Source organism: Colius striatus, chromosome 26 (assembly GCF_028858725.1).
Source record: "Colius striatus isolate bColStr4 chromosome 26, bColStr4.1.hap1, whole genome shotgun sequence".
Classification (NCBI taxonomy): Eukaryota; Metazoa; Chordata; class Aves; order Coliiformes; family Coliidae; genus Colius; species Colius striatus.
This window is the reverse complement of record NC_084784.1, coordinates 1,249,275-1,260,399: the sequence shown is the minus strand read 5'-3', so window position 1 is coordinate 1,260,399 and position 11,125 is coordinate 1,249,275. Positions and strand designations below refer to the sequence as shown.

The window sequence follows — 11,125 nt, the reverse complement described above, 5'->3', positions numbered from 1 at the left end:
CGCCTCGGGAGTGGAGACGTGGGAATCTGCTGGCTGCTGGAAACGGAGGTTTTTCACAGGGAAAACGGCACCCAAACGTCCAGAAGCCACAAACTCCCTGTTGCACAGGTGATGCGCGGCAGCAGGAGACCTCAACCATAACACCACCGGGGTTGGGCTAGTGCTGAAAGGAGATAAATTCTGTTATAAGCACGGCAGTTGGATGGAGATTTTCTTTGCTAAGCCTGCAGATAAGAACTGGCACCGTGTGTGTGCCAAATCCTGTGGACAAGGGCCAGACAGGGAGCCTGCCTTTGGCTTCCAAAGAGCTATGCAAAGTCACACCTGGGAACCAGAGCAAATGTTTTAATTAAAACAAAGAGAAAGGATTCATCAAGGCGCTCATTGCCTCCCCAGCTCTTCTAGGAAAGCCTGTTGCTACAGACAATGGTAATTAAGTGGGATATTACAAAGGATTTAGAAGAGCAAAGCAAACGGTGGTGTAGGCACCAAACAAGGAAATCTCTTGCAGAATGTCAGTCACATGCACTGTCCTCTGAAGCTGCTCAGGGCTCCAGGTGGGCTGTGTTTTCCCCCTCAGACAAGCAGGTTGCCTGCAGGAGTGTCAATTTGGGAGGCAGGATTTGCTGCACAAGGGTTGCCTGGAGAGCGACGGGAGCAGAGCAAAGGGAGGAGGAATGGGTGCAGCTGAGATGTTTGTAGGAGCTCAGCTGCCTGTGAGCACCACTTTGGGACTCTCTTATCTGGGTTTTTTTTTTCAGTTCAGATTGGAAAAAAGACATTAACAACTTTTAAGGTCAGCTAAGGTTAGGTTGCCATTAGCTGTATTAAGGCCTCACAGCTGTGCTGTGGTGTAGTCAGTGTTTGCACAGGTGAGTACAGAAATCAAGGTGACTCAGAGGTTATTTTTAACCTTTACTACTTTTTGACCCTTTCTGCATAAAACATCCTCTGCAGCAGCAGGGGCCCAGGAGCGGGGTTTTGTCCCCTGACTTCGTTACTGCAGCTCCTTTGCTTTTTCTGTGTGAAGGGAGGTTTGAAGCAGTTGTGTTTCTGTGGGGTTGTGCTGAGGCAGTTGTGAGCGTCTCTTACAGAGCTGCAGGACTGCAAGTTCTCACTTGCTCTTTCCCACTTACTGCCCTGAGTTATGTAAAGCCGGGATGTTGAGAGGTCAGGGAAGAGGGAAGCGTCTGACTCTTTGAAGTGCAATGAGGTGTGAGTGTTTGTCTGAGGGGTTGTTCTCCCCCTTTTTTTTCTTCTTTATCCTCCTTTTGCAATGATGACCTTGGTGTGTGAGTCGCTCTGCTCCAGCTCACCAAAAGCCATCCTCAATCCAGAGCACCCTGATAAAATCCTTCCCCAGAGCCCTGTTTGCCTTTGCTTTTGCTGTGTCTTTTTAACAAGCCAAAAAAATATAAATGCTAGTTCTTGCCTTAGCTAGAAAAGCTGGTCAAAGCCCTCCCTTCCATGGAAGAAGGACTTCTGGCTTAACTGGGATGCTAAGAAATGAATGGGGATTCATTTTCTTTCACTTAATGGGTGAACTCCCATCCTCTTCCTCCTCCTCCTGTCTCTGATTCTTCAGTTTGTTTTGAGACAACTGATTTCAAGCTTTACATTGTAATTGTATCAGAATATGGGAACTTTCCCCCCAGCATAAAGCAAAAGCCCCCTCCCCAGCTCACTCTGCTGAAGGGTGGGAGTATGTCAGTGTGCTGGTTCTGGTTTAGAGTAAAAAGAGGGAGGAACAAATAAATTACAATCCAGTTTTATTGGACACACTCCAAAAAGAGAGGAAGGAAAACACAGCAAAATATCACTGTCATTGAAGTAGAAAAAGCTACAATTTTCTTTTTAATGGTACTTTCACAAACATAAAGAGACACAGTGGAAAGATAGAGGAGTAGATTCCATTAGAAAGGGGAAAGTATATCTTGGGCACCAGAGTGCCTTGGGCTCCTGCTGCCCATTGCCTCATTTCCCATGTGCTGGGGTGAATCCTGACTGCACTTTCCAGTTTAACAAATGTGTTTCTTTTGGCAGAGAAACCCACAGAGAGTGGAGAGGCTGAAACACCCCCCGTTGCAGTGTGGATGTCGCATTTCAGGCAGTTTTTTCAGTGTAATTTTCGGTGTCTCAGACTTTCACCTCGACTGCTGCTACCAAAACAGTGGTGAAAGCCAATGAGATTTGGACTGTTGGATGATTTGGGTATTTTCCTAAGCTATTCCAACAAAACCAAGCATGGGGCAGGGTAGCAACCTGATTTAACTGCAAACACCGAGGTTGCTTTTGAAGAATTCTCTGCCTCAGTTATTGTTTAGCATTTTAAAATCCCACCATTTAGAAAAGCAGCCCTTTGCCATGTGCTTTGGATCAGTCGCTGATGGGCCTTCTGACAGAATACACCCACAGGATTATGTGCAAGGTGTCACTGTGGGCAAATTTTCATTTAAGGAGAGGAAGGACAGAAATGGGAGAGTATTTGGGGCTTCCTTTTAGATGAGCTCGTTGCAAGTTGAATCTGCACCCCTGTGTGTGGTACCTGTGATGGAGGTATCTCAGCTTTTGCTTTCCTAATATTACACTTTGAACCACTGCCCAGGCTTGTGTGCCCTAACTGCACACAGCTGCAATGCTCAGCACATCTGGAACAAGCGTCTTTTCCAAAGTTTGGCTGTGAATGGGGAACAGAGGGATTTTTCTCTCACACTCAAGTGACTCAGGAGTGGCTCCTAATGGGCTCTGCACTCCCATAATAAGGGATATTTTAAGAGAGGCCTTACGCTTGCAAGCCACTGCCTGGGGTCTTTCAGCAGTCTCCTGGGGTATTTCTACATAGCAGAAAAATAACCCACATCTCTCATAAAGATGAGCTGCTTAACTTGAAGGAATGTGTTTGGTTCATCCCAGCAGTGAAGGCAAAGCAGACTGAGCTAATGTCAAGTTCTCAGCCCATCCCTGGGCTTCTGTGGCCCAGAACTGAGCTAAAAACCCACGTTACTGCACCTTCACTGCTATTTGATCTGTCTAGGCTGATGGCTGCCAGCTAGCCACAATTACAAACAAGCTGCTCAGCCTCATTAAAAGCAAACAAAAAAACCCCCAGTTCCCCATTCAGAAATCACTTAGGTCTGTGTTTTCCTTTTAATCCTGTTTCAGGTACTCTGAGAGATCCGTTTCACACGTGCTCCGCTGCTTTTCTTGAACCGTGATCCAAATGTTTAAGAACTATGGTGCAAGGAGCCAGGACAGGGGTGAGTAGAAGGGATGGTGGGGTGCAGGAGTGATGCAGGAGCAATGGTTTGGGGGAGGATCTGGTGGTGTTTTTACTCAGGCTGTGTAGCATTCTTCAGGCTTTGACTTTTTATGCTCTTTTTGCTGGAAGAGGTTTTGGAGACGATTTTCACACCTGGGTTGGTGCCTTTTGCACTTCCAGAGCTGAAATTCCCTCCGCTGGTGCTCAGACCACTGCTGCCACCTCCTCCATAGCCAAGACCACTTGCAGTACCGAGACCACTTCCTCCTCCAAATCCACCTCCGAGGCCACCACCACTCCCGAGTCCAAGTCCTCCTCCGCTTCCAAAGCTGTAGCCTCCACCACCACCGCCGCCTCCTCCAAGACCAAAGCCGCTTCCACCGCCTCCTCCAAGACCAAAGCCGCTTCCACCGCCTCCTCCAAGACCGAAACCGCTTCCGCCGCCTCCTCCAAGACCAAAACCACTTCCTCCGCCTCCTCCACTTAGACTCAGTCCACCAAATCCTCCTCCTAACCCACCTGCACCAGCCATGCCAGAACCGGAGCTGATGACAGCTGCAAGAAAAAGACAACCAGAGGGTTGGGCATCTGCTTGGCAGTCACCCAGTTCCAGAAAGCACCCTCAGGACCTTGACCCACAGGACTTGATTCCAACTTCTGTCCCCTGTGCAAGCCACCAATGCTGGTGGAGGGCTCTGCACATCTCATGTTGGGCAAAACCTTCCCCTGTCCCAAGGTTCCTCACAGCCCCCTGCTCTCAGTGGGCCCAAAGCGAGACAAACACTGTGAGACTTACAGTAGCTGATGGGGTTGAGTCCCTCTCCGCTCAGCCTGTTGGAGGGCAGATAAAGGGGAGGTTAGAGCAAAATGAAGGGGACAGGCAAGGGGACCAACTGCTGGCAGGGGCAAAAGCAATAGTGCCTGCTATTCCTGCAGGGATTTTGCTCCCACCTGCTCTCCTCTCCCTCCAGCAGCTTCCTATATGTCGCGATCTCGATGTCCAGGGCCAGCTTGACGTTCATCAGCTCCTGGTACTCACGGAGCTGCCGGGCCATGTCAGCTTTGGCTTTCTGCAGGGCGTCTTCCAGGTCAATCATCTTTGCCTTAGCATCTTTGAGGGCCAGGTCCCCACGTTCCTCAGAGTCTCTGATGGCTGTCTGCAGGGTGGCACACTGCAAGAGAAGGGACTCCTAAATGCTGCTTTACTTTTTGGGTAAGAGTCACCTGAGGAAGAAAACCTTGAAAACCAAGAAAACCTTGCTTGGGATGTTAATCAAAAAAGTTATGACTGAGGCCATTCCCCTGTAACTATCATTGCTGGAGCTGAAATGCCAGCCTGGCAAGGGGGATTTCATTTATGTGACAGCGTGGTGCCCTTTTCAGGAGTTCAACGTTCAGTGAGGAACATCATACTCTGGCCGCTCAAGTCCAAAACCAGCAAAGCAGATCTGTGGTGCTAAGGGACCGCACCATGAGGCACCACAAGCTCCTTTTGCCATTCCTACCTGGTTCCTCGTGTTCTCTATCTCTGACCGGATCCTCTGGATCAGCCGGTTGAGCTCAGAGATCTCCCCCTTTGTGTTGCGCAGGTCGTCCCCGTGCTTCCCAGCTGTGGCCTGCAGCTCCTCAAACTGAGGTGCAGAAGGAAGAGTAAACCATCTGAGGTGTCCAGGTGGACAAGATGTGGCTCAAACAGCCTCATATAAGGACAGCAATCATTTTCCCCAGAAATGCATCTACGACATCTATGGGTCTGTTCACCTTGGTTTGGTACCAGGCCTCTGCCTCAGCCCGGCTCCTGTTAGCGATGTCTTCGTACTGAGCTTTGACTTCGGCTATGATGCTGCTGAGGTCCAGGTCCCGGTTGTTGTCCATGGACAGAATGACGGCGGTGTCGGACACTTGTGCGGTGAGCTGAGCCAGCTCCTGCGGGGAAGCAGATGGGAGCCCAGGCGGCTGCACTTACCTTTTCAAACGGCATGAACGTTGGCAGTCACTGTCCAGGAGGTGAGGACAGGAATCAGGGAGGGCAGAGTGTCTGTACCGCTTCGTAGAGGGCTCGGAGGAAACTGAGTTCATCGGTCAGAGCATCCACCTTGGCTTCCAGCTCCACCTTATTCATGTAAGCAGCATCAACATCCTGGGAAAGAGCAACAGCACCTGTATCTCTTCTTTAGCTTAACCAAGAACTGGCCAAGCCCAGAGAGGAGGCTGCCCCTTCCACTGCTGCAGCGGTGCTGCCTTACTGGAGAGGCTGTGCTTGCCACATGTCTCCAGAAGAGAGCCAAGAGGACATCACTTGGTCAAATGAAATGCAGTGTGTGACTGTTAGTGGGGAAGAAGCAGGGTGTGGGCCATTCAACCTTGGTCCTTGGAGTTCCCAGCACTACTGACCATCTTTGTTTCTACATGATATGTTTTGCCCAGGCAAATATGTGTTTATGCTGTGGGACAAGAATTTACTACCATCCTCCAAGCCCCTCCATTCCTTCCCCCCAAAAGTACAGCTTTTAAAGGAAGAGGCTGCAGCTCCATAAGAGCTCCCATCCTTCAGGACGTTCTCAGCTTGTGCAATGGTTGAGGTTAGCCCAGCATCTATAACACCTCCTGTCTCACCCACCTTCTTCAGCACCACAAATTCATTCTCTGCTGCTGTGCGTCGGTTGATTTCCTCTTCATATCTGCGGGGGTAAAGGGAATCATACCTCAGCAAGCTGAAAAGCTGTACAGGTGGGACTGCAGGGTTATCAGGGCTGGGCTTGGCACTTCCAAATCAACCCCCTGGGAACAGCCCAGCTCAAAGGTTCCATTTCTCAAAGGACTGAAATGGCGTTTTGACATGATGTAAATGGAACAAGGAAGGTAAAGCTGATTCGGATGATTTTCCTTTGCAAGTGTCATCACAAGATGTTGTGTTCTGGCTGAGTTTTCAGTTTTCCAATTGGAAGAATGTCAATGGCCCACTTTGCTGGGGCTGTCGAGGAAGATGGGGCTCTGCAGGGAGAGATACCTCACGGCAGTGGTGTATTAGAGGGGGATTATTTAGGTGCTATGTCTCAGGCCAGAGCACAGACTGCAGATACCTTTTTACCCCCTTTCCTGTAGGAAGTGTGAGGATCATCTTAGGCTGGATGTTTGACTTTCAGAAAGCTACATTTAAGTGAGGTTAATCCTGCTGCCTAACGCTAAGCTGAACCATTTGCATCCCTTTTCACCCCAGGGTGCCTGGATATGCAACTAACAGGCACTCACTTGTTCTTGAAATCCTCAACGAGGTCTTGCATGTTCTTCAGCTCCCCGTCCATGCGTCCTCTCTCGTTGAGCAGGTTTGCCAGCTGCCGTTTCAAGTTATTGATGTAAGCCTCAAACAGTGGGTCCAAATTGCTTTTGCCTGAGTTGTTCTTTTGACCCTGGTCCTGCAGGAGGGTCCATTTGGTCTCAAGCACCTTGTTCTGCTGCTCCAGGAAGCGAACCTGAACGTTGGGAAGCAGAAAAAGCTTAGCAAAAGATACCTGTGAACGTGCCGATGGCCAATAATCAGAGACCGATGCATAGAACAAACCAAGGAAATCCCAAGCCAAGGTTATTAAATTCAACTGTGAATATGCTCCAGATCATCTAGGGCTATATTAGCCCATCCAGAAGCTAAGCAAATCTGCCTTCAGTGGACAGTTCTCTTTGGAGACAAGTTAATTTAGCAAGGCAATGAGCAATCATCAGAAAACGCAGGTTCAGCTCTTTCATCACTTGCTCTCTTTAACATCCTTTTTTCTTTCTTTGTAAGAGATATTCATCTTCCTTCATTAAAGCCAAGGTCTGAGTACTGCAGGTTTAAAAGACTAGTACTTAATTGCCTTTCCTTTCGCTCATTTATAGTATATATTTACCTTTGTGAAAGGCAAGGCAGAGCTTAAATTGAGTCAGTATAAAATAGACTTTAACTTGCAGGCAGTAAAGCAATAAAGACTGATGCATCTGCTGTGATTCCCCACAGAGAGAGCTGGGTTAAGCAGTTACATCTGGCCCTGAAACAGGCTTACTCCATTTGAGCTCCTTTATCTTAATTCTTGGGCACAAAACCTGGACCTAATCCTCTCATTACTGCTTTCTAGTCTAGCTTTCTGCCTTGTAACTGCTTAGATGAATGCTCTTTTATAATTACTTAAATGAAGACATGCAGATAGGAAGTAAGCAATAGACTTTAGATTGATTGCTTTAGATCTATAGCCACTTCTGTAGCTACGAGATGATCTCGCTCCCTGTCTGTCATGATTCCACAGCACTTGATGAAGTCTCACCTTGTCAATGAAAGAAGCAAACTTGTTGTTGAGGGTCTTGATTTGCTCCTTCTCATCTTTTCGAACCTGCTGGATGTTTGGATCTATCTCCAGGTTCAGCGGTGCCAGGAGACTCTGGTTGACAGTCACTTCTTGGATTGTACCGACTCCAGGTGGACCACCACCAAACCCTGCTGGGCCCCTGCCACTACCCAGTCCTCCACTGAATCCCCCCAGCCCCCCTGCTCCACCAAAGCCAAATCCTCCGCTACCTCCCTGTCCACTACCAAAGCCAAGCCCACCAGCACCTCCACCAAAGCCATATCCACCACCGAGACCAAGTCCAAGACCACCACCAGCTCCACCACCAAGTCCATAACCAGCAGCTCCACCACCACCTCCCAGGCCAGAGCCACCACCAGCTCCACTCCCAAAAGCAGCTCGGAAGCTGCTTCCAACACCAATGGATATCCTCTTGCTACCACCAAGGTTGTAGAGGCTCCTGCTGCCAAAACCGCCACCGCCACCTCCTCCAATGAGCCTTCCAAAACCACCTCCACCTCCTCCAGATCGTGCCACAGACATTGAGCTAAAGCCAGCCCTGTTGCCACTTGGGATAATAGCTGAGGCAGTGCTGTAAGATCTGCCTCCACCTCCACCTCCTGCTCTCATGCTGTAAGTTTGCCGGTTCATGGCAGCAGGAGATAACAGCCTGGCACTGGCAAGAGGCAGCAAACCCAGCACAGAGCTCTGGTGGAAGGGAGTGTGGGATGCCCCTTTTATCCCTGTGGGGATCTGGGCTTGGTTGCATGGAAGTCCAGTGATCAATTTAAGTGCCTTCATGGTTTTGACGTGCCAGGCAGACAGCTGTCTTACTGAAACTTGTTGAACACTGATTGCGCTCAAACACACCTATTGGAGCTAGTGCAAGTCTGCTCAGCTAGAAGAGTTACCTAACTCCCTGATTTTTTGGCAGGGAATGCTCAGCCTTAGTACAAAACCTCTGTATGCTTGCAGAGAGATTTTGTTTCCAATTGCAAAGCAAAAGAAAAGAAATAAAGAAAGGTGAAAAGAAATAGCCACGCAGATGCATGCATGCTACTCGTGAGATGTGGTTGTGGAGCTTAGCTCTGAATTAACTTCAGTGAGAGGCAGTGAGAATAAAATGCCTAAATCTGAGCAGAAATATTTCACCCTGAAGACAGAGCACGGGTGTGATGTTCACCAGGTCTGACATCTCTTTCAGGGCTCTGATTTATGCAGTCTGCCCTTTCATATTAATTAGGCAGAGACTGTCGTTTTGAGTTGACTTGTGCAGAGAGGTCCTGATCCATGGTTTTCCTCTGTGATATTTAAATGCTCAAATTTATTTCATTCAGACCTTGATCATCAAATATTCAGCCTATGCCATGCTTCCTTTCTAGAGATACTGGCATCTCTAGAGGAGAGCTCCATCCCACCCAAGGGTTGCCATTGCAATATCTCCAGACGATGTGACCGAGGCATTTGCATCTTGACCTAAAAAGCATTTGAGTGAAAGAGGCAGATTCCCTAAAAAACACTCTGCCCAGCCTTGTGGAACCCTGTTATTTGCATGTTAACATTAAAATGTGACCAGTCTTGAGTTTCTAGCTCTTTACAGCTGCCGTTTCTTTTAAAGACTTTGAACCATTCCATTCAAAATGTTGCCAAAAGCAAAGATTTAACCCGCCATGAGAAATGCTCCCACAAATTCTCCTTATTTTACTTCCTAGAGTCCTTGAGAAAAAAAAAATGAGCAAATTCAATAGGGTGTGGTGACATTTTCTGGAGTCTCAGCCTTTGTGGAACTGCAATGTTTAGAGTTTCTTCATATCTGAGAGCCCAGGTTGTTTTTCAGTGTGTTGCTGTCCTGGTGGCATTGCCTGTGCTGTTTACATGACTGGAGCTTAAACATATTTGCAGGACAGGACTCTACATGCTACAAAACCATTAAGTACGAGGTAAAATCCCACTGGAACCTCTGGAAGAGAAATTGAGCAGGTGCTTTGTGTTCTGCCGAATACAGAAGCCTAAATATCTGATGATCCTTGGAGAAGTGCTGCCAGGCAGGCTCAAAGCAGGAGAGCTGGGTCACTCAGAGGGAATTTCCCATTGCAGTGTGAAATTCCCTGTAGGTGCAGGTTGGCTTGCTTCTCTTTGGAAAAGGTTGGTCTGAATCTGCCTGGGATGTCACTTGAAATTCATGAATGTCTATTGCCTGGGTTGTTTGCATGAAACTCAAAGCCCGGGTGCGATGGGAAAACGAGATTGCCTTCATGCTTTCTTGACCCCAGTAAAGGCAGATTGTCCTGAAGCTGACAGACGGGTTCGGATCAGATTTTAGAGCTGAATGAATATAATGGGATTAAAGGTGGGGCTGCCCACAAGAAAGAGGGAATTGTCATTTTAGGCTCCCACACTCTTCTTCCTTCAGCCCACTGTCCACAAGGTATGTGAGCGATGAAAAGCTTGGGTGGAAAGTGCACCATTTCTTTACCGGGCTGGTTGATTGTGGAGGAAGCGAGGTTTGTGGGCTCCACACCCAGAGGCAGATGTGGCTCTTTACATCTTCTATCAATTCAGATCAGCTCTGTCAATCTAGCAAGAGACATGTCCAGAGTGACACCAAGAAGGATTTGGCTTCCAAACTCCCCCTAAAAACATGCTCCTGGGTTTTTTTCTCTCCGAAATAGCTTGATCAACATGAACATCTTCAAGCAGGCCACAGAAAACATGGGTTTTGCAATACTTGGGGGTTGAGAAGGGCAGGGATGATTAAAGGTATTCTCCCAGAAGTGAAACAGCTGCTGGGCTGCTTTGGTACCCTGCGGAGCCGGCTGGTTTTTCTGTGCAGGTATTGCTTTGCAGGAAGATGATCAACATAAGTTATGAGCTGTTGGGACACTGGAAGCTTCTTGTTTGGCTGTTTCTGCTTGTTATTTGCATATAAATAAGACAAACTCCGAGTCTTATGCACTGAGACAGAAAAGATAGAGATAACCATTTCAAAAAGCACCCTCTTCAGGTGAGTGGGTTTTGCCTTCTCAGCAAGGGCTGATCCATTTGGCTTTCACCACCCTCCCAGCACAGGCAGTGTTGCTAAAGCATTTCATTTATTAAAAAACAAACAGTGATCTGCTACCTGCTGATCACATCCAATAAGCCATCAAAAAAGTGCTGCAGATGTGAGGAGCCTGAATCCACCACGCTCAGCTCAGCTGGGAGGGAAGCACAACCACTGATGGGTTCATCACCGTCACGTTGGCATGGACAGCCTGAGCCTGGCAGGGTGGTTGGACTAGTCTCCCAGCCATGGAGAGGCTGGGTCAGGCAAGCCTTGAGTCAACAGTGAAGTCTAGGAAGTGGAACGGGACATTGGGGAATAAATGACGACATTTGGTCCTCAGTGTACCTTCCCCATGGGGTAAATTAACCTGCCCACACCCTGTGCTGCTTCCAGGTGAGGAGAGGCAGATTTCTCCAAAGGGTAATTCAGAGTGAAGTTGTCTCAGGGGCTTTCAGCTGTGCCCAGACAAGCTGTGGGAGGGAGTAAGGCAGTTGGGCAAGC

At 48.4% G+C, this 11,125-nt stretch overlaps 1 protein-coding gene across 1 annotated transcript; it reads right to left on the bottom strand.

Moving 5' to 3' along the window:
* Positions 1-3,329: 3,329 nt before the first annotated feature.
* Positions 3,330-8,229, bottom strand: LOC104562882 (keratin, type II cytoskeletal cochleal). Its single transcript, XM_062015591.1, has 9 exons — positions 7,558-8,229; positions 6,512-6,732; positions 5,880-5,940; positions 5,304-5,399; positions 5,021-5,185; positions 4,765-4,890; positions 4,211-4,431; positions 4,056-4,090; positions 3,330-3,814 (listed from the first exon to the last, which is right to left on the bottom strand). The coding sequence occupies exons 1-9, from the start codon at positions 8,227-8,229 to the stop codon at positions 3,330-3,332; spliced, it is 2,082 nt and encodes a 693-aa protein (XP_061871575.1).
* Positions 8,230-11,125: the final 2,896 nt, after the last annotated feature.

What these genes read in the sequence shown, in the direction of transcription:
- LOC104562882 (XM_062015591.1), bottom strand. Translation starts at nt 8,229, where the DNA reads ATGAACCGGCAAACTTACAGCATGAGAGCAGGAGGTGGAGGTGGAGGC. An exon ending in AGGCCTGGTACCAAACCAAG is followed by an intron (nt 4,891 to 5,020) that starts GTGAACAGACCC and finishes TCTGCACCTCAG; the next exon opens with TTTGAGGAGCTGCAGGCCAC. An exon ending in ACTCAACCCCATCAGCTACT is followed by an intron (nt 3,815 to 4,055) that starts GTAAGTCTCACA and finishes TTTTTCTTGCAG; the next exon opens with CTGTCATCAGCTCCGGTTCT.